We start from the raw sequence: 24,511 nt of genomic DNA on the forward strand, positions 1-24,511 counted from the left end.
CAATAAGGCTGTGCGATTTTTAAGAAAAATGTGATATGCAATATCTTGTTAAATAATGCGATATTCGATGTGCGATTCGATATTGCAATTATTGTGTAAAATCTATTTAAAGGTGCACTATGCAACTTTCCATCCACTAGAGGTCCCCTATTTAAAACGAAGGTGTAGTTTGATGATGCCAAGTGTGAGCGCAGCATCTTGGGACATGTGGTCTTCACCTCACAGCCGGTGTAAAATAGGACTCGGGCAGAAATCATGTTGATGGATGCGGTTATTAATTACGTTACTGTAGTGTGAAGCAGAGCAGGACCGAGTGTTGTGGAGCTGAGCGCGGCCGCTGGAGCGATTGTTAAACAAATACCCGCCTTACGAACACCGGAGCTTTTATCTCTTAATATGACCTCTCTCTGGAATGATCTGTAGGATTTATTGAAAAGCAACTGAGCACGAGGAAAACACTTCTACTCACTTGCCACCATAACCGGAAGTCCAACACCGGGGCTTTTATTATGACAGGACGGGACACATTCGCCGGGCAACTGCACTGGTCCGCTCTTCCGGTTATGATTATGAGGTAATGCAGCTCTGTTTATCATATTGGATACATTTAAGTGTGTTTAAAATGATGTTATGACGTCACTCTATGCGTTCACTTGTTCACACTGCTAAGAGTAAAGCGCTTCTGCCAAATAAAACCCGAAACTTAGGGTAGCGCAGATATGACGCGATTGACAGGCGACTCCCTCAAACGCTATGCTGACACGTCCCTGTCCTTTACAACTCACAAATAACTCAACTGAATAAAATATATAACACTGGCCTAGTGGTTTTTGGATATTTTACTGCAAAAATACTACATAGTGCACCTTTAAATTATATTTTAAAAAATTAAAAACTGTGAATGAAACCATTTGTGTTTCACATTCTTTCTGGGAAAAGAAAGCATCGCTACAAAGTCACCAGCAGTGTTTATGCAAACATTTATGTCACAAATCGTTCACGTTTCGGTGTGTTTGTGTGTGTGTCGGACAGCGCGAGACTGCAAGTTATTGTTTTTCGCAAACGATTGCTTTTAATAACTTTTATAAGGTCAAGCAACTCCCATAAGTAACAGTCGTGTGCCCAGTCTATTCTCTGCTGTATGCGTCGACCTAAAACGTACACTTTTCACAATGTTGAAGTAGCCTATTAAAATCATTCAGATATTGCATACCGTTGCGATATGCATATTGCGATATTTCGATAATTACGATATATTGCACAGCCCTACCTAACAACCACTTAAACACTCACATAACCTAGCAACCACCCAAATCACCCTAACAACCACTAAGAATGGTCTAGAAACCAACAGCACACGCTTGCAACTGCAAAGCTACCACTGGCTGTAAGTTTTAAAGGGGCAATCACGTAAAACACCTTAGCAACAATTTAGCAATTACTCAGAACACCCTAGAAACTAGGGCTGCGCAATATATCGAAATTATCAAAATACCTCAAATGTATGTATCGCAATATGCATATCGCAACGGCACACAATATCTGAATGATTTTAAAGGTCCCGTTCTTCGCGATTTCATCTTTCAAACTTTAGTTAGTGTGTAATGTTGCTGTTAGAGCATAAATAATACCTGTAAAATTATAAAGCTCAAAGTTCAATGCCAAGCGAGATATTTTATTTAACAGAAGTTCCCTTTCAAAGCCTACAGCGAGCGGCCGGTTTGGACTACAGCAGGAAGTGCAGGTGACTAAAGCTCCGCCCACAAGAACACGCAAAATAGGGGGCGTGGTCTCGTTGCTCTCTCACGTGGAGAAGAGCGGGCATTCAGCGCTTGCATCACCCCGTTAGGGTAAGAGGCGGGACCTTTCTGGGCAAAGTGCGCTAAGCTGCTGTCCAATCACAACACGGGAAGCGCTGGCCCAATCAGAACTTGTTACGTGTTTCTGAAGGAGGGACTTCATAGAACAAGGAAATCATCAGGCCGTTTTTAGGACAGAGGAAACAGCGCTGTACAGATAAGTCAATTGTGTGAAAATTAGTTTTTTTTACACACGAAACATGAACTCATGGTATATTGCACACTGTAAACATAATCAAAGCTTCGAAAATACGCGAAGAACGGGACCTTTAATGGGCTACTTTAACATTGTAAAAAAAGTGTACGTTTGAGGTCGAAGCATATAGCAGAGAATAGCACTTGACTTTTATTTATGCGACTTGCTTGGTAAAAAAGAGTTATTCAACGCAAAACAACTACTTGCAGTCTCGCGCTGTCTGACACGCATCGAAACGTGCACAAGTTTCCTCTCTGAAAGCGTGTGGTCCCTTGAGTTCACTTTCGTGTCAGCATTACATTTGCAATTACATTTTTTACAATGCAGTTCGTTTACATTGATGTTAAAATTATATTGTCAAGATTCGTGACATTATTTTTTGTTAAAAAGCTGCTGGTCACTTTCAGAAGTTGTAGCGTTGCTTTCTTTTCCTTGAAAGAAAGTTAAACACATAAATGGTCTCATTCTCAGTTTTTTTATTTTATTTAAATAGATGTTACACACTAATTGCAATATTGTATCGCATATCGCATTTTTCTTCAATATCGCACAGCCCTACTAGAAACCACCCAGGAGAGCAACCGCCTAGCAAACAGTTTTGCAGTGGAAAGCAGCTCTCATATTTTCTCCAGAAAGCACGTACGTCTAGTTGTCCTCTAAAATGAGAATACTGTTTTTTTCAGGCATAACAGGACAGTAGGCAGCACAGAGTGAGAAAACAGTGTTAGGGGTTGTTAAAATAGGTTGGCAGTAGGAGAGTCTCATTGATATTGTAAGTGGCAGGGATGAGTGAAGGGTACACAGTTAGATCTAGTATGCCAAGCCGGGTTGTCTTTGACAGGCCATTCGACTCTGTGGCTTCTGCAGACATATTACTGCAGCTCATACAAAAGCAGCCTTCCAAGTGTGTCATCCAGACAGCCATCAGGGCCTGAGCCTAATGCACTGCAGCAGCAGCAAAACAATCTCCACCGCCACCAGAGGGGATGTACGCATGTGTCCACACCGCCGCCATTAGACTACAGCACGGAAAGAATGACAAAGCCTGGTATGCATACAGATCTCGCAATATCTCACAGAAGCACTATGTGAAAGTATTGCCATTGTTATTCTATGCTGCCCTCAGGGGCTGCTGAAGTTTCAACCACAACGGGTAGACAAATAAGGTCACATGACTGGGTGAATCTCACAAAACTATAGTTGACCAAAAATCTAACTATATAAATAAACAAAATAACACATTTTAACTGTTTTAAGAGCATTATTTATAAAACATTGCTTGTACTACTTTAATTTATTATATTATACAAAAATTATATTATTAAAGTCAATTTTGCTGTAATGAGACAAATACCAAAAGAATTTGAAATATCAAAAGAAAACAATCCAGACACACACACACAAACGCGCACACACACACAACAATACAATAATGTAATGCAGGGGTGACTGAAATGATAGTAAATTAATAAATCCACATTTCAAAAATGTTCATGATCCTAAACATATAGTAGGTTTCAATTTATGTATAGAAAGAAAAAAAGGGAAAAAAAACAAGTGTTTCTTTTTCCTTTTTGAATTTAGAGGTAAAATGCGACGGACATTTTTGCGAGATTTTTCCAACTATATGATGATCGTGGTAAGTGTAATTTTGCACCATAATCATTTTCTAAACAAATTTAAAAATATATTTTATGCCTTTTTAAGCATATATTATACAGTGTAGGTTTCACACGTTTCATTTATGATGATTTAAATGCAAAAAATTTAGCTGTAATGAAAGTTATATTAAAATTATATTTTTTTTAAATCATACACACACGCACGCACGTCGCGCACACACACACACACACACACACACACACACACACACACTCAGTACTATGTAATGCAGGGATATGTGCCTAACGATCCTAATAAATGTGTCTAAATAAATACAAGTTTAAAATGAATTGTCATTGTAAATCAATTGTCTGTCTAAAATAATTAATACAATCTAAAACATAGGTTGTAATTTATTTATGTAATTTTTTTATTTTTTATTGAGGCAAGCAACAAATGGTTGAAATAAAATAATAAATTTGTCTAAATAAATAAATCTTTTTTTTTTTTTAAATCGACATTGCTAGGCTGTTTTGGGTGGTTATTAGGGTGTTAAGTGGATGCTAGGTGATCGTTAGACCTATCGTCATCCTAAACATACAGTACGTTTCCATTTCTTTATGTAAAAATCATTCTGGTTCTTCCTTTTTTTCATTTAGAAGTAAAATGTTACCTAGAGAAGGTCACATTTGCAAGATTATGACACAGATTATCATTTCAGGTGTTATTTCGCTTACGTTTATGTGGAAGAAACCCATCATCATTTCCTATTAAAAAGATCCAGGAAGGGTGTTTGTTTGATGAGTGGACAGCCGAGTGCGTGTGAAAGGCAGATGCTGCGTTGCGTTCTTTTGATCTCTGAAAATTTCAGGCCGCTACTGGTAAGATCTTCTATTACTGTTAATCAGATCAGATTGATTGAATTAGAAGCTATCAGGATGTGATCAAACATGTGGAGACTCCTCACCGCGGCTATCGTGCTGCTCTGAGGTCAGCAGGTCAGTGTGTGCGTGAGTGAGGATAAATGGCCGCTGACGTCTATCTGACAGACAGACGCTGCACGACATGCCAGTGTACGGATAAATGCAAACCTCTGGATAACCAAGCTTTTGTCAAAAGGGCATGTTGTCAATCACTGCCTAAATGAAAAAAAACGGTTGTGCCCTTTAGAAGAATCAGCCAATCACAGCGCGACAATGACAAAGCTACTAGAGCTGATTAAGGAAAACAGGGAGGCATTCATTGCTGCTGCGCTCTAGGTGATTTAATGTACCAGGCTTTAAAGATACAGAATGAACCAATGAAAAATAGACAAAGCCATTAAGGCTTATGAGAACCTATTCTTTTGGCTTTTATTGCTCAAATGTTGCTTTTTCAAAGCTCAGAAGTCTTAATGGAGTTCTCCATTACGTTTTATTCAAATGTCAACTGCTCCTGTTTCTTCTAAAATCCATTCTAAGGAATAGAAATACACACCAGTCTTATTTTAGCATAATTGCAATACTTTACGGTTATTTAGGTAATAATTTGAATTAGATCAAAATTCAGTTTTTATTAAAACCACTTAAAATATCCCAACAACCACTTGGACACCCTAGTAATCACCTAGAAATGGCCTAGAAACAGTCCTGACGGTAGCTTGTGACGTCAGAAAGGAGAAAACAGAAATGGTAACATGAATTTGCACATGGTTCGTCTTAAATCATATTAAAAACATCACAGACACAAAAACAATATTAAAAACTTAGTTTTCACCATAGATCTTGAGATCTTGAGGACTTACAATGTTTCTCTTATTGCTGTCTAAAAGGAACAACTGAGAGAAATGATTTTTCCTTTCCACCGGAAGTCACCCTCCACCTTGACTCCATGCACCATCGCTCTGAGATGCCATTTGGACACGTAATTACAAAAGCACTTAAAGGTGGTGGGCGCACAGGCACTCGTCTTTGCTTGTGGTGCGGTGTGCCCTTATTTAAAGGCATTAGAAACCATTTGCAGCTGCACCGCTGGTCACACTTGACGTTGATGCTGCCCGGCGATGCAGAAAGTGACATGGAGAGTTAGAATGTGGCGGGTCTGTTGATCTCACACCTCTCGGTCATGTTAAAGCTGTCACGATGGTGACACACACTTCCGTCACTAATCACATGGCGGAACAGAACACCTTCAAAACACAGCGCTGCGTTTAGCAAAGGGCGTGCACGGCACATGACAGTTGTGACTGTGAATTACACAATATTGCCAAAAGTATTGGGACATCCCTCCAAATCAATGAATTCAGGTGTTTCAATCACTTCCATGGCCACAGGTGGATAAAATCAAGCACTAAGCATGCAGATGCTTCTCTTCCGAGCAGCTCATCCAAGCCTTACATCACCGAGTGCAATGCAAAGTCACTGGACTCTTGAGCAGCGAGACGTGTTCTCTGGAGTGACCAATCACGCTTCTCTGTCTGGCAATCCCATGGACGAGTCTGGGTTTGGCGGTTGCCAGGAGTACGGGACATTGTACCAAGTTTAAAGTTTGGTGGAGGGGGGATTATGGTGTGGGGTTGTTTTTCAAGGGTTGGGATTGGCCCCTTAGTTTAGTGAAAGGAACTCTTAATGCTTCAGCATACCAAGACATTTTGGACAATTTCATGCTCCAAACTTTGTGGAAACAGTTTGGGGACGGCCCCTTCCTATTCCAACATGTCCACAAAGCGTTGGTCCATAAAGACAAGCAGATGTTTAGTGTGTTTGGTGTGGAGGAACTTGACTGGCCTGCACAGAGTCCTAAGCTCAACCCGATAGAACAGCTTTGGGATGATTTAGAGCAGAGACTGAGAGCCAGGCCTTCTCGTCCAACATCAGTGCCTGACCTCACAAATGTCAATCAGCGTATTGATTCATGATTCGGATCGCGTGTCAAACTGCTGAAATCACGTGACATTGGCGATCTGAATCATGAATCAATACGCTGAATCATAACCGTTTGAATCTTTATTTGAGGATTGAAAACAAACTTAATGACATACATTTTTTGGGTGAACTAACCCTTTAAGATATGTAAGAAAAATGACTTTGTGTGTATTTATATATGGGTGTAAATATGTTAATGTGTTTCTTTCCTTTCAGGTGATTATCTGTATGTGATGTTTATGTCATAAGTTTGTTTCTGTTGTAACATACTGCTAATACTGTTAGACCTAACCTCTGCTTTTGATACAGTTGATCATAACATTCTCCTATCCTGACTACAATGTTATGTGGGCATCCAGGGAACTATCTTCAGTTGGTTTAAAACATATTTAACGAAGTTTCTCTGTTAGATTGGGTAATTTTTCTTCGTCACCTGCTCAACGCTCATGTGGAGTGCCGTAGGGTTCAATTCTCGCACCCATTCCTTTTCTCTCAGTATTTACTTCCTCTGAGCTCTATTTTGAGAAAGAATGGTGTATAATTTCACTGCTATGCAGATGATAACCAAATGTATTTACCTCTGAAATGCACTATAAATACTATGCTACTCTGAAATCTCTTTTTGCATGTCTAGATCATAGACTGTAAAAAAATATGGACGTAGTGTCCGTGACGTCACCCATAGGATTCTGATAAGCCGTTCTGAAGCTTAAAGTATGGGCGAGCTGGGCGTTGCCATCTTGTGAGCGAGTCAACGCGTCACTCCCGGATAACAGAAAATGGGCAAAAAGGCGGGATGTGCGCGGAGCTGAGGTGACGCAATAACTATAGACGGCGGATAAATGGCTATCCACTTGTAACCACGCCCTTAATTATGCAGAAACTTAAGGCTTTACATAACGGAAACGAATGAGTTATAAAAAAATTCACCCCCCTCAGAGTTGTCATGAAGATCAAAATTAGCCTTATAAGCCAAAACCACAATTTGTACCAGACTGTAAACATGTTTTTTTCTGCTTTAAAGTTGAGAATTTTAACATGGGGCTAGATGAGATTCTGCTCCCTACTGGAGCCTGTCCCTAGTGGCCAGTTGAGGAATTACAGTTTACATTACTTCCGTATTGGCTTCAAGAGAGATCGCGGGAGGTTGCCGCTTGGTCTAGATGAAGTCGAAACGTGGTTCTCTCAAAATGTCTGATTTCTGAATTATTCAATACCGAGGTTATGGTCTTTAGCCCCCATGAAAACTTGTTAACTTCATCCTGCATTAAAAACTTAGGTGTTTATAAGATCAGAACTGTCAAATTTGAAAAGCAGATAAATGCTGTGATTATCTAAGATTAAATCCACACTCTCTGAGAAAACCTTCAAATCTATACAATCCCACATGAAATCTGAGGTCCGGTGATAAGAGACTTCTCTCTGTCCCCACATTGCGATTAAAGTATAGAGAAGATAGAGCCGTCGCTATTGCCGGCCCTAGGCTGTGGAACTTATATCAGATCGGCACGGTCTTCATCGGTTCATAAATCATCTCTTTTTCTCTTTGGCTTTGGGTTCATTGTGAGCTTCTGTCATGAATGTGTGTTTTGCCCTGTGTGTTGCTCAGCCGTGTCTGCTGTGCTATAGAAATAAAACAAACTTAAAGCTTGCCTTTGTTTTGTACTCTAAAAAGTCTCAGAAGTATCAAAATTAAGTGGGTTTTTGCTGAAAACTAAATATATCTGCCAATGTGATCAGAAAAATAAACTTGATTTCCCTTTATAATAGGTTTATTTTTCTGACCCCATTGGCAGATTTTTTTCTTCTTGTTTTAAGCATAAACTCGTACAATTATGATATTCATAAAGCAAGACTTAATATCTTAAGCCATTTTGCTTCTCAAGTAAATGCATCTTTAATAATGTTTAGATATTTAAACAACAAAAATACTGAGTAAGCAAATGTGAAAATGTGTATTTATACTATACAAACTCTTTTAGGGAATAACATGCACTGATGAAAAATTCACAATAATACAAGAAACATGCATTAAGAAAGTAAATAGAAAGCCCATTTGATTTTAAATAAAGTAGTGTAATTGCTTCTGGTGCTGTTCTGTATTGAGTCAAATCAGAGGTGCATTTCATCAGCATTTATTCGGCAAACTTCGTTTTTCCTCACAAAGTCTTGAATATTACATGCCTCACCGAGAGCTCTCAGAATGAGTCATCAAACCTCCGAGGCAAAGAATGATTGCAATTATAAAAAGAAAAGAAAACAAGAGTAGCGAACATACTGTAAAATACAGGCCGTTCTGCCACTACAGACCTTCTCTCTATGACAAATTAGAGGAACATAATAAAATTGCTTCACCCCATTCCCCAGATTCCCATTATGGGAATGTATTCCTCATTTGCACGTTGTACAGTGAAAGTACAGGAGTACTGAAATACACTCACAGTCCCCGGGGAATCTGTCGTCATGCAATCGATCTTCTTCATCCTGCCAGATGCTACAGCATGTGATTCGTCACACAGTCAAAGAGCTAAAAGAGAAAAACAAGAATAAAGCTGGTCAAATGGTCAAAACAGACCTGCAGTAAACCACATCAGACATATGGATAATGGGATCTGCTTTGGCCATCTAGCCAAGAATCTTGGACATCTAAAGCACCTTTTCAAAATAAATATATTCATTAATAACTCATTTCACCCATTGTAAGTGTGATTAGAAAGCATAAAAAATGTCTTAAACGGTAGCTGATCATATTATGACCAAAATTCAATGTGCAATTAATTAAGCAACATTATTATCAATGTTGAAAACAGTAATCATAAATGTGTGTTGATCATCAGATTCTCATGTGAGAATGATTAGTGAAGGATCATGTGACTCTGAAGACTGGAGTAATGATGATAAATTCAGCTTTGATCACAAAAGTACACATAAAAATACACATTTATATATATATATATATATATATATATATATATATATATATATATATATATATATATATATAAATATAAGAGACCTATTCAGACTGTAATTGTTGGAAATGTCATATGACCTCACGAGAAACATTGACAGGGGCTAGTCTGTGATTTTATTGCATCATTACGGCAGTAATTAACGTTATATAGGTTCAATTTGCAGTGTTGTATTAACTTATTTCTGCTCATTTCCACATTTTTAAAATTTATTTTTTAAACAGGAGGTTTAAATAATCAGTAATTTCCTATCATTAAATTAAATAGTATTTTATTCTTATTATTCCAAGCATATGACATTTTTACAGCAGACAATCATTCGACTGACCATGTGAGGATCATTTATTTTTACAGACGTCCAAATGAGAAAATTACCGTCCGATTAGGGTTATAGACAACAGCTGTTTTACAGGGAATAATTTTTCACTATTTTTACTGTACTTTAGTGTTAAATAAATGCAGCCTTGATGAGCACAAAACATTTCTTACAGATGCCAACATGTTAAACAGAAGCACACAGTGCAGAAAACAATCCCAAAATGCAATGCGATGAGTTCAATGAAAATTTTCGACCAAGATGGCACAAATGTTAGTTAAGAACATCATTTAGTCGTAATTTGGATATCCAATATCGGTTGGTGCTTCTTTTTTCTTTTTTTACATGAACTATTATCAAGTTGTTAGCTAATCAACTATAAATCAATATTCACTTTGATATGTAATATGCAAAATGGCAATGCATTACACCAGGGTATATACAGCAATCCTTAAGTTAAATTTACTACTTTTTAATACCTTTTTTACTACCTTCAGAATATTTTTTACAACCATCACGAAACTGAATTGCAAGTGTTAATCAGCGACCTTTCTATTATTTACACAGATTTTGACATATATAACATACAAAAAAGAATAGATTTAGAATCGACAGCAGGAGGAAATCTGTCATAAGTTATCATTCAGAAACAGTAAAATACATCTCAACATTCACAAAGGTTGGTTAAGGAGAAGCATTACTGCATACACATTTGATTTACATTAATAATTGGTAATTCAGCAATTCAATGATTTAGTGTTTTTTCCAGCAACAAAACCTGAGCCAAATATTACATTTCTATAACTGTGATAAGTTGTTGAATTAAACAAAATACTAAAAACTAGTGCTGTCAATCGATTAAAAAATTTAACTAGATTAATCACATTTTTTCTGTGATTAATCGCAATTAAAAAAAAAAGTTTTGTACGTTTTTAATACATTTTTTAATATAATAATTTCACAGTTAATCAAATTAATGTAGAAACAACATAAAGACAGTATATTTTAAATACTTGTTTAAATGGCATCTTTTTCTGAATGAAGGCCAGTATTACTGATATTAATACAGCTACTGATTTTTTTTTTTTTTACATTCATTATTAGGCTTCAAAAATATAACAGTTTTTAATTTAAGTAAACTTAAAACAATGCTAACATAAACCCATAATAAATGTCATGTTTATTCCTGCCCTTCCTGTCTTAACAGTTAGGAAATATACAGAAATTTAATACAGTTATCAAAGTTATATGCAGTCTGCACTGCATAAACTATAAATTAAATAGTTAATCCTTATTAAAGCTACAAAAGTTATTTAGTCAAGAGCACCGAGTCATTTTCTCTGTTCCCTGACAGGAAGCTTTATTGGCTGCTGTCCCTTTAAGAGCAGACAGACGCGCGGATCTCACTGTTTATATACTGTCTATGGATCGCGCCTCATTCTCTCACAACTCTTTTTGTTCATTTTAGACTTTATATAAATCGTTTAAGATTGCTCTTATGGGGACAGTCGTTGAAGATATGCCTTGAAGCAAGTTTAAAATAAAACGTAAGCCATGCAGCCCCTTCTGTTGAGCGCGCAGTGTTCTGAGATGATGCCGAACGACCACTGAATATGACGTCAGCATCAAACATACGTTGAGCCGGAGACGAAAGATCTTTGATTATGTGCCCAGATATGCTAAAGCCCATATCTAAACGAACTAACGCGAACGGAGATAGAATTTCAATCAGACTACGACACCTGATAGTCTGAAAAAATAATACCTAATTTGGAAAAAAATAATACCTATGAGACCACATTTAACACTTTTAATGGCCTTAAATTTGACAATTTTGATTTATCACTTTTTAATACTTTTTAAAACCCCGCGGACACCCTGTACACACATTTCGAAGAGAGAAAGACCTGCAACTGCTCACAACAACAAACATGAGCCAGCAAATCATGCGAACAGACTGAACAAAAGCGAGAAGAAATACGCAGGATGTGTCCAAAACAGCCCACCAGCGAAGCCCCTGCCTAAGCCGCCTCCATCAGAACGACTGAGACCTGATGAATTCAGGACGGCATACTATTCTTACTACTCATACTATATTCCCCATGGCTGCTAATGACAGTGTTAACAAAAGCAAACGTGACATTAAAAGACATTTACTGAAGCAACCGTGCCATTTAGCTTGCTTCTTTGAGCAAGGGCTGCACGATTCGGGGAAAATATCTAACTGCGATTATTATGCTTAAAATTGCAATTTGCAATTTATTAAAATGCAATTTATTATTTTTAAAAATTAAAAGTGTGTGCAAACTGCATACATATATAACATTTTGTGCTCATATTACTGATAATAATAATGTGTTTTATATTTTATTTTAATATAATAATTTTATTGTATTGTGTTATTTTTAATTATTATTGCTAAATAAAATGTTACATTTAACAAAATAAGAAATATTACTATTAAAACTACATTTGTATTTTTTTAAATAAAAAATAGAGCATTTAAGAATAAATATAACAATATAATAATTATATTTTACAGAAAACTTATTTTACAAAAAAAAATCTGTAAGGTTACCTGTTAACATGCAGGCAGCCTATGACTACAAATCACTACAAAGGTCAAAGGATTTATTATAAAGTAGTAGTAGTATTATTTATTTATTTATTTATTATAAAAATCTGTGCTTTTTATCTGTGATATCAATTTCTTAATTTTTTTTCAGGATGTATGCTAAATCAAGAACGAGTCTATGTCTTTAATATAAATATGAGCCTCTTGTGCATCCACTGTTGGGAAAAACTCCTGAACACTGGATGTATATAAATGCATATGACAATCCATATGTTTTGCTCCAGCAGCAACCTTCAAGTTCTTCTGAAGAGACACAATGTCTTTATATGATGACTGTATTTATCACGACGCACATACTGTAGTAAACACGGACGTTCAGATGATTGCGTGATGCGAGAAAACAACATGAGAGAGGAAATGCAGAATTAAAATTCTTGGATGAACATTGACAGTTTGAGACTAGCGGTCATTTTCACACACTTTCTTGTGATTAGAGCTGTGACCGATTGCATTGATCATCTGAAGTGAATGATGGAACGGCGCTCCTCAGTGAAAGCGCAAACATTATTTAAAGCGACACTCCGCCAAAGTCAAAACGAAAACACCATTTAAAGCGACACTCCTTAGTGAAAGTGCAAACATTTAAATCACCAGATCACATTTAGTTCAGTAGTATGATTATTCAAAGCATTTTAGATGGTTCATTCTTACATGGGCTACTGCATTAATAGCGGGAGAGCAGGGCATAGCAAGCATGGGGAGAGATGATGCCTACATTGAAGGTATACACTCGTGGGGTCGGAAGGTATTGCCATCATTTAAGTTACAGGGACTGGTCAGTTATTTTATTGCCGTCCGTCTCTCACCACCCGCGGAAAAATCCCCGGCCGAGTTACCGACTGCTTTTGACAAACGCAAGGTCGTGTGTGTTGATGTAACAGCTGTCTGAATCCACATCTCTGAGTTTTCAACAATATATCACTTCAAAATTCACTGTTTGTAATCATTTTTGACCACTGCAGAGCACCCTACGGTTGCTTTGCTGTTATTAGGATGCATTTCTAGACTTGTATTTCCTTAAAATGCTGGCAAGTATTTAGAAGAGCATTATATTTCATCACCGCTCAAACTAAATAAAATAAAAGCACTTAAACATTTGAATTGGTCCGTTATTTATAGCAGCATTTATTATCATACCAAGCATATGACATTTTATTACAGCATACAATGATGTTACGGACCGCGTGAGCACCGCGTTCCCGATCACAGAACTCTCCTCTCCACCGTGGCGTGAATAAATCACAATCCGAATGCACGAGTTTTAGGTTTTATCCTATAGTTTTATTACTGAGGTGGCATGCACATGTGCACTTTTATTTTGTCGGATTTCCATGAGTGAAACAGGCGAAGGGCGCACGACATACCTCACGAACAAACGTTAGCGATTGGTTATGGCAGATCCAGAGTGTCTCAGGGCAGATCCAATAGTTGTAAACCTCAACGGGTGCCCGCCTTCGCGGAAATAAACCCTTGTCAATGGAGAGTGGCCAGACTCTATGTACAAATGAAATGTACGAGAGTCTGGTAAAACCAGGCTATCGTTACACCCCTACTCGATATAATATTGAAACCGTTCGGTACGGCATTCACGGCTCGATACGCGCTTGTGAAGTAAATTCAGTTTATTTCGGTTTTGCATTTAATTAATTATTTCCATTGCGCCCCGTTTGAAATGTATCTCTCAGTTTATTTAGACTATTTTTGAGTGTGCCTGTGAGTCTATGCGCTGATATGAGCAAATATCCAATCATATGGACTAAAGTTAGGGGGTGTTTACCCGCATTTTAAATCCTTGCTGGTTAAACATTTAATTTGTGTGCTTATGAAGTTGTTTACATCAGCTGAGCGCACGTGCGCCTTTCAAACACGTGATTACTGGACTAAGTAGTCATGGTTAACACATATAAACACAGTCGGTTATGTCTAAAGTGAAAGTAAAATCTGTGTGTCGGTATATGAGATGCGCAGGTCTTTAATTGACAGCAGCTCAACCTAAAAAAAAGACAGAGTATTGCAATAAAAACCTTTTCTCCATAACCTTTTTCTGTTCCTGTCGCCTAAGAATAGAATAGCAAAAACCGAACCGAAAAACCGTGGTTAAAAACCGAGGTGTGTATTGAACCGTGGACTAACTGTATTGTTGCATCCTTACCATTAATCTACAATCTGACACTATAATCATTTAATTTTCCAGTCAAAAAGGGATAAAAGTTGTCTGTGATGCACCGCCTGTTATTTTCAGTTATTGAAAACCGCAGTGATTTCTGTGTTCTGAGATGTGTTTTGAGATTTGCGATAATGCAAGAGGCCTGTTTTTTTCCGATGAGTCCGTGTTGTGAAGTTGTATGGATGTTTGCCACTTTGAGCCTGTGTAAACACACAGCCAAAAAAACCTCTTCATCAGCTAGAGAGGGATTTCAAAGCTCTTCCGCTGGCGGTCTCATCACCTGACGGAAGCTCAGGACAATTACACTCCGAAATGAGCCGAGATTTCCTGCAGCCTCTTGCCTATTTACCTACAGGAAATGAAAGACTGAAGAGAAATGAAGTGATGTGACTTTGGAAAGCTGCTGTTTCATGTGTGTGAAAAATAGAGTGAATATATTTTATAAGGGCTGGGCAAGTTAACGCGTTATCACGTTAACGCATTTATTAATTAACGCCAACAATTATTTTATTGCACATTAACGTAGTTATTTATTATTATATTGAAAGCCTGTTGCTCACTGCCTCTGAATAGACATACAGACAAACCATTGGTCACAGGAGAATACAGGGCTGTATGTAGCCTAAGCCAAGGGCTTGACATTCTTTGTCTGGGACAAATAAAATATAAAAATAACCAGAAACGCGAGAATGATTCAGATTTTTTGTTGTTTTTATTATATTCAATGTAAACAGCAATTGATGAGTGTATCTCTGCCTCTGGTACGTTAGTCGCGTTGAGGCTCGTGCTGCCTGTCTCTTTGTGAGAGACATTCGTGGAGAAATCAAAACAATTGAGCAGCGATATAAACTCACAGAAGAAACATACTGGGGTAAAACTGAGCTTTTTGTAGTTGTTGATATTTATGATTTATGATATTGTTAAGAACACAAGTCGACTTTGCAATCGTGAATTGTGTAGCATGAATGGGGTAGCCTAGTTCAATAAACAAGTAGCCTAATTAATATTAAGTTACTCACATTTCAGATCCAAACAACCTTTTTTGTTCCATTTCACCGACGAAAATAGTTCCAGAGGAAAGCAACACTCAGCGTGGTGTTTTGTTACTAAATGACTCAGTGATTTGAATGAATCATTTGAATGAACGACTCAATGACTCACTTATGAAGACTATCACTTGCTGCCCCCTATTGACGGTTATGTTTAAAAGTATGATTGCATGTTTTATTGAGAACATCAATCTTATAACATTATTTATTGCAGCTGTATTTTTTGCATTTTAAATTATTTAATTTGATTGGTAACAGGCTATAGTGTCTTTACTATTATAACTGAATGTATTATTCAAATGTAAGAAATTAACACGAAAGATGATGCATACATTTAATACGATTTTAAAAAATGGCCTTTGTAAAATTAAATAACGCTATGGGGTGAATATCACAAATATGCAGATTTAAGTCGGCCTATGTAAAAGCTGACAGAACACTGATGAGAATATTACTACAGAATCCATATATGTATACCACCAATTTAGTTTAATTTGATATTTACAAGAAATATTGTAACTGTTACAAACTTTTAACTGCTGTAAAAAGCACCTTATTTGTTTAAAGTGTTTGCAAACCATATGTTATTGCACTTTTGTTCATTTAGCAGCACTTTTGTATTCATTATTACATTTTGCGCATACATCGATTAATCACGATTAATCGCAGAAAATCGTGTGATTAATCGCGATTAAACATTTTAATCATTGTCCAGCACTAATATATATATATACACACACACACGTGCATACATACACGCACGCATAGATATAAAATAGAGACTTTTGCTTGGGGTCAACATTAATACCATTTGTGGGTAACAAAAACTCCGACTTTATTCAGCATTGTCTTCTCTTCTGGGTTTGTTTTCAAACCTCAAATAAAGATTCAAACGGTTGTGAATCAGTGGATTGATTCATAATTCGGATCGCGTGTCAAACTGCTGAAATCAGGTGACACTGGTGATTCGAATCATTGATCGATTCACTGATTCATAACCGTTTGAATCTTTATTTGAGGATTGAACACAAATGCGGAAGAGAAGACAATGCTGAATAAAGTCGTAGTTTTTGTTATTTTTGGACCCAAATGTATTTTGGATGCTTCAAGAGACTCTAATTAACCCACTGATGTCTCATATGGACTACTGTGATGATGTTTTTATTCCCTTTCTGGACATGGACAGTATAGTGTGCATACACTTGCATACGCTCTCGGACTAAATATAAAATATCTTAAACTGTGTGTGAAGATGAACGGAGGTCTTATGGGTGTGGAACGACATTAGGGGGAGGAGTTAATTACAGACATTTCATTTTTGGGCAAACTAACCCTTTAAAGGTGGGGTAAGTGATATCTGGTAACCGTTGTTGATATTTCAAATCACCAAATCAAACACACCCCTACCCCCAGAAAGGGTCTCGGCCCTATTTTGATAGCTCCGCCCCACACACACGCAAACCCAGGCAACGACTATGGCAGAATCTGTGTAACTAATCCAGGTCGAATATTCAATGAAAAAGTCACCCCTTCCATCACAAAAACACAAACCGTTCTCATGAACAACTCGATAGAACACGAGTCGACAATCCAGCTAACGACATATTACAATTATGACAAGATTAGAGTTATAGCGATCACAAAACACAAACCGTTCTCATGAACAACTCGATAACGTTAGTATACAAGCTCGATAGTCCAGCTAACGACATATTACAATTATTACCCATTATAGGTAATATAGACGTAAAGAGGAAACAAACATATTAGGAGTATAGTATCTTACCTGTCGAACACATTTTGTGAGCTGACGCTTGAAACCTTGAAACACTGAGGGGTTTTAGATGCTCCATACGGTGTGGAAATGAACGGGTCTTTATCATCGCTGAAGTGAGCCACAATACGATCGCAAATGGACCAACAAGCGAACATGACATATGAGCATATTCGAGCAAAGCCAGCATATATTAGTTCTTTCTCGGCTAATGTCCGTCCTGTGTGACTCGTGTGTTTTGAATAATGACGCGCACTGGGCCTCTCGTCTCACCGTAGACACGCCCCTAACCTGCTGATTGGCTACAAGTTTGTTATTCCACTCGCCCGAGTCCTTTTTCTAAAACGGTTTTGAAATAACACTTACCCCACCTTTAAGTCTCCTGCTCAAAAGTTTCTCTTGATGAGAAAAATAAACTGAAATCTTACATGTCTCATCTCTAGGGTTAAGAAGAGATGTCAGTGTGTGCTCAGAAAACACTAACATCTCAGATATCTCAATATATTCAAACATTTCTCAAATGATCTGAGCTGATTTATGTCAACTATTGACCTCTGTTGTGTTTATTTCTCCTGATTAATTTTTAGATGAGCCATCTGAGACACCGATGATAATTAAACAACAACAGAGAACTCAATTAAGCACAATGAAATAGCAACTTCCCAGGGATTTTATGACATTTTGTTTTTTCATTTCAGTAAACAGACAGGCTGTTATTAAAAACTACAGATTATAGCCCAACGACTCTTGAACTCAGAAGTCTGGTGACGAACAGTCACTTTCAATACAAAAGGGCAAATTATGAGTTTTGCTTTCCTGTCAGTCACACAATGGAAGAAAACCAAACAAGAAAAGTCCTCGCTGACGGTCATGACAGGTCATTTAAGACACAATGAGTGTCGAGTGGGATCGAATGGGATGCAACTGGCTTCAAGTCGAGATGTTTTCAATAGCGAGAAGTTCTTCCACGGACACACATGTGGATAAGATTGATGGTTTGTGAGTTATCTCTAAAATGTCTCTGCGATCCCCTACCGCTCCTTAAACCAACCCTGAGCTCCTGAAGACTCTCTAAATCACTTCAAAAGTCCTCGGATAATTGTGGGATTTTATAGCATTAGAGTGCACTAATTCAGATTCACTGCTACAGGCATTGATATTTAATGGAAAATGAACCAGGGGGCAGAAATGATAATGAAGGATATTAAGCGTCTGAAAGGAGTTTTATGGCACAGCGGCGAGACGCAGCCGCCACATTTCCTCTCAGAGGAGAAGCATTACTCGAAAGCTCTTCCTAACATCACGGTGCGTCAGTGAGACATGAACCGGTGTCCTTGTGAGGCCTTATATATTCTAGGGGTGAGAATCTTTAGGCGCCTCACTATCTGATCCGATTCCGGGAGTCATCCATCCATCATAAGTGCATCCATCCATTATAAAAGGGCATCTATCCATCATAAGTGCATCAATCTATCTATCCATCATAAAAGTGCATCAATCTATCTATCCATCATAAAAGTGCATCAATCTATCTATCCATCATAAGTGCATCAATCTATCTATCCATCATAAGTGCATCAATCTATCTATCCATCATAAAAGTGCATCAATCTATCTATCCATCATAAAAGTGCATCTGTCCATCATAAGTGCGTCTATCCATCATAAAAGTGCATCTATCCATCATAAGTGCGTCTATCTATCCATCATAAGTGCGTCTATCTATCCATCATAAGTGCGTCTATCTATCCATCATAAGTGCGTCTATCCATCATAAGAGTGCATCTATCTATCTATCCATCATAAAAGTGCATCTATCCATCATAAGTGCATCTATCTATCTATCCATCATAAAAGTGCATCTATCATCATAAAAGTGCATCTATCCATCATAAGTGCATCTATCTATCCATCATAAGTGCATCTATCCATCATTAAAGTGCATCTATCCATCATAAGTGCATCTATCTATCTATCCATCATAAGTGCATCCATCCATTATAATAGTGCATCCATCCATCCACCAGAATAAAAGCTCTGCAAAATCAAGTCATCATCAAGCTAAATCTTTATTTTGAAATATTACATATTGTGGCTCTAAGAGATTAAAAACTGAAAACTGAGCGATTTCCATTCAAGAGCTGTGAGTGATTTTTCTGTCTCTCAGCTTTACTGTTGTTTAAATATTAATGATGACATGACAGACAGCAGGAGATCTAACAAGCTGCAGTCACACTAATGCACAGTTCACTTTTGAAATACAAGATGGGATTTGTTCTGTCTGTTTAATCCCTTCAACAGAAGGCATTTCTGACTGTGTTTACATTCATTCCGCATGGAAACGCTGCATGCACTAGTGCTCTTCACAAACCGCACGTGAGCATTTGAAGCTGAAAGCAGCCTTCTGTCAAGTGAGTTTTGTATTTTTAATACATAAGCCCACTGCATTACAAATGTAAGGCATTATGCTTCCTAGCAATTGTAAGGAAAATACCGGCGGGCGTACACAGCAAGCGTAATGTTAAGCAAAGCGAGCATCCTGTGAAATGAAGCCCGCCAACGTCCTTGTAATTCGCCCCAACCTTTACAAACTTTATAAAAGATTGGTTTATGGACGGTGTGAGTGAGTGAGTGAGTGAGTGAGTGAGTGAGTGAGTGAGTGAGTGAGTGAGTGAGAGTGAGTGAGTGAGTGAGTGAGTGAGAGAGTGAGAGAGTGAGAGAGTGAGAGAGTGAGAGAGTGAGTGTGGTAAATGGAAGCAAGTAGAATAAGGATCTGCAGTTAAAAACCCAGCTCAGAATCAATTAATCATTAGAGAGAGAATCGTGATGCATCGATTTTTTTCTCCCAACACTACAATTTTACAATATTATTGGTTTTCTGTCAACAAGAACAACAAAAAACCTTAAAAAGTATTACCGACCCCAAACTATGAATAGTTTACATCATTATGGCAGCAAAAGCAATTTATGGTTGATGGTGTTCTGGAAATTTTAATGCATGCCTTAACATTAATAGTCAGTAACCAATGTCTTATCAAGTAACGCTTCAAAGAACGTTAAGCTCTGCTTTATTTGACGCATTATTAAAATAAGTTTCAGAGAATATTAAGTTCTACTTGATTTCGCCGAAACTAGATAACAAGAATAGTGTCTAGTTCAGAGAAACTGTAAAGAGGAAATTTCTGCCCGACAACAGACAGATACAGGGTGTATTAATATTAAAGAATATGCCATGCTATGTAAATGTGTTTATGATACGCTAATTTTGTGAATCCTCTGTTTGCATGCTGCAAAAGAGAATAAAGAGGAAGGCGGCAGCTTGTGCTCACGGGTGAGGGTATAAAACTTTCAGACACATGGACAGAAATTCTGATCTACAAACATTTTCTTCAGATCTTCCTGTGGTGTCAATTGCAACTTTTTTGCAAAGCTTTTTTCGAAAGCTCAGAGTGACGAACGCCTTTCTTGCAAGAAATAAACAGTTGTTAAACCATTTAATACTTCTCCGAATCCTAATTACTTGAGATAAAATCATTTCCACGACAATGGCTATTTGGAAGAATCCATCATTGTAGGAGATTTTTCAGGGCCTGATTTCTTGGAGAGCTCAAGAAATGTTTTCTGTCTGCAATCTTTGGCATCACAGCTTAATCAGTGCATCTTTTCCCCCCCAAAAAAATAAGAGTAACTTGTTACCATCAAAATCAAACCGTATAAAAAAGTTGCAATTGACACCACAGGAAGATCTGAAGAAAATGTTTGTAGATCTGAATTTCTGTCCATATAAATATAATAAATGGGTATTATTGAGATAAAAATGCATCTCACATCACAGGAAGTAACTAAAATACTTCCAAGTAACTAAAAATGCTGAAAGAAACAATGTTTAACAATATAAAACACGGATTATTTCCTAGGTTTTTTCATAGTTCTCGTTTACTTGCTCCTATGTGCCTCATTCAAAGATTTAAATGCAACTAACCTGGCAAACTTTGGCAAGTCCAGTGATTATTTCTTTGTTGTTCAGTGCTGCAGTCCGTTATCTTTTACACACGACTTTTGTTGCCATGCTGACTGATAAAGACCGGTGCACTCACACTGCAGCAAGTTGCATAATAATAAAGGCAATCTGATTGGAAATTGGCATGTTTGTAAGTGCTTTCGGTCAGTGAACGGACTGCAGGCGGTTTGTGTGTGAGCTGTCTGACACTATTATGAACCCATACAAAACTGAAAAACTGAAATTATAATGCACAGAAAACATGTATGCAAGCCATTTCAGGTCTCTATAATAAAGAGTTTTTGAAAATTGCCTTTCGTGTAGTATGTAAGAGCTCTAAGTGAATGAAAACATCCTGCAAAGCTTTAGATCTGAAAGTGATCCGTATATTAAAGGGGGGGTGAAATGCTGTTTCATGCAAACTGAGCTTTTTACACTGTTAAAGACTTTTACACTGTTAAAAACATAGACAACGTTTCAAAAACTAATGTTGGACGTTTGATAGAGTATTTCTGTGTCAAAAATACTCCTTCCGGTTTCTCACAAGTTTCGGCGAGTTTTTTTTGAGTATGGCTCGACTCGACGTTAATAAGATCGGAAGGTCCTTGTATGGGCCGTACGGGCTCTTCTCCCGGTAGGGTGCGCGCGCGCGTGACTAGAGCGAGAGAGGACATGCACGCCCATAAACACTCTCAGCTGCAGATCCAGTCGATCCAGGCGCCGCCCTCCACTTTATTCCTATGGGTGACGTCGAGCGACTTCAACGCTTCAGCACAGCATTCCGGGAAGGCAGCGCTGCATTTGAACCGATTTGAACGCAGAAATGACGAGAAGCTTCACAACATCGTTTCAATCTCCACGGTCACTGCTGTCACAGGACTTCACCAAATCATACCAAAGAAGTGTGTTTTTGACGGAGCGGTCCAAGCGATAAAGGTTCGGTCCTGCTTTGGAAGCAGCCGGTGAGTAAAACTGCTTCAAATGTCTGTGCTGTCGGCTATCGTCGCGTGAGTAAACATCAGTAAACGACACGATCGCGTGCTTCGTCATTCAAATGCGCTAACGGACTCTATTGTGTTGTTCTATGTACACTAGTCTGACGTGCAAAGAGTAAATACAGTCCATACCACAGAGACGGACGCCCTGCTGTTGCCGTTTCTCCTGTTCTATTTATTTCAGCCTCCGAATGATTCTGGATTATTATCTGTATTAGATGAGCTGGATAGCCATGAGTTCCTCCAGGCTTGAGGACGTCATCGCTTTGCGCTAGGGCTGAACGATATTCTGTTTTAACATCGACATCGCGATGTGCGCGTGTGCGATAGTCACATCGCCGGAACATGCGATGTGAAAGGTAGTAGTATTTTTTTACGGTCTATGGTAGTAGCCCATGGTGTATTAAGGAAGCACACAGTAAACACGAGTGTGTTGCTGGAGTGACATGCACGTTCCTCATGCCTGCACAGTGATTGGTTCGCTGTGCCGCTGTTCACCGCTCACGGCCAAACATTCCCGGCTAAAATGCACGACGAAGAGGATCCGAATAGGGGGAAAAAAAGGTTCGTACCAGAAATTATCTTTTTGGGACTATTTTGGCTACATAAAGGAGGATGTTGAACAAAAAGAGGTACTTTGCATGGAGTGTCTTGTGGCCACAAAACAAGAAAACACCACCAATTTGTCTGATCACTTAAAACGGCACAACAAATCTCTTTACGATGAATACAAAGCAGGGCTCGACATTAACGCTTGTCCGGGACATGTGGGTGTTTTGAAGGGACAAGTGAAAGAGAATTTTACTTGACTGACGGACAAGAGCCTGATTAAAACAAAAAAATAACTAGTGAATCACCAAAATGCAAGAATGTTTGTGCATTTATTTAGTGTAAGTGGCGATCGATTGTGGATAATATATAATGAACTGATGATAATAAGGTCGCGCTGTTGACGCTCGTGCAGCCTCTCGAGGAGAAATCACAACACTAGAGCGTTTTCCTGAATACCATCACGACTGAAAATGACACTGATATGACAGCTCCATAAACAACTAATTAACATTCACTTAGTCACTTAAATTTTTAGATGCAATATTTAGTGTTGTTGTTCTATTTCAGCAGTGAAAATCGTTCATAGCAGACCCGTAACACGTCTCACTCATAGCAACAAGTGTGAACGATTCAGCGTTCGAATGAATCGTTTGAATGAACGACTCAGTGACTCACTTGTTAAGACGGTCACCTGCTGCCACCTACTGGAGGTTTAGTTTCATGTTTACACATATTTTCCAACATTTCTTTTTGTCACTTGTAATGAAGCTTGCTTATTAGTGAAATTATTAATATCACGGAATGGTAATTATTGACTTTAGCCTGGATTGATGGCTCTCAATATCGCAATATATATCGTTGGGGAAAAAAATATCGCAATGTAATTTTTTTCCAATATCGTGCAGGCCTACTTTGCGCTCATCATTCTTTAGCTCCGCCCACGTGATACGCCTCTAGTCGCTCGGTTTTTTCCGGAAAGACTCGGTACAGGCCATATTTCTTTTATAAATATGATAAAACTAAAGACTTTTCAGAGATATGAAGGATGCAATACTACTCTATAGGTACTCAAGATTGACATGAGATTGACTGAAACTGAGTGTTTCACCACCCCTTTAAGTTGTCTCTCAGTCAACTCAGAGTAATAATAAATGAACAGTTTTTCAAATGAATCTTAAGCTGCTACGTTGTGACGTCACAATGAAACATTAGCGTATTGCCGTCTTATTGCGCACACAGACACAAGGGAAAACTTGAACACTGCAGCTAATTCCTGTGGATAGTGGATCATTTACAGAAGACGCTGTGCTCTACAATGTGAATGTAAAGCCAGTTTTTTCACTACCCAATGATGAGCATGTGAAGAATCAGTGGTTAAAGGTCATCTTTACAACGATACCACAGCAGTATAGCCCGAACCTTGTGCTGTGTTCCCATCAGACGACTGCTTCTTCACTGGCATAAAGTTGGCTAGACATTGGACATTCGATA

General features: G+C 38.1%; 1 protein-coding gene across 2 annotated transcripts in view; it reads right to left on the reverse strand.

The window, feature by feature from the left end:
- LOC137061888 (3',5'-cyclic-AMP phosphodiesterase 4D) overlaps positions 1 to 24,511 on the reverse strand; it is a 320,568-nt gene that overhangs the window by 261,139 nt on the left and 34,918 nt on the right. For both annotated transcript variants that reach the window (XM_067432547.1, XM_067432545.1), the window contains exon 2: positions 9,002 to 9,087. In XM_067432547.1, coding sequence (XP_067288648.1) covers positions 9,002 to 9,043 — 42 coding nt within the window. In that variant the 5' untranslated portion in view covers positions 9,044 to 9,087. The remainder of the gene's footprint in view (positions 1 to 9,001; positions 9,088 to 24,511) is intronic.

The sequence above is a fragment of the Pseudorasbora parva genome, chromosome 23, assembly GCF_024679245.1.
Source record: "Pseudorasbora parva isolate DD20220531a chromosome 23, ASM2467924v1, whole genome shotgun sequence".
Taxonomy (NCBI): Eukaryota; Metazoa; Chordata; class Actinopteri; order Cypriniformes; family Gobionidae; genus Pseudorasbora; species Pseudorasbora parva.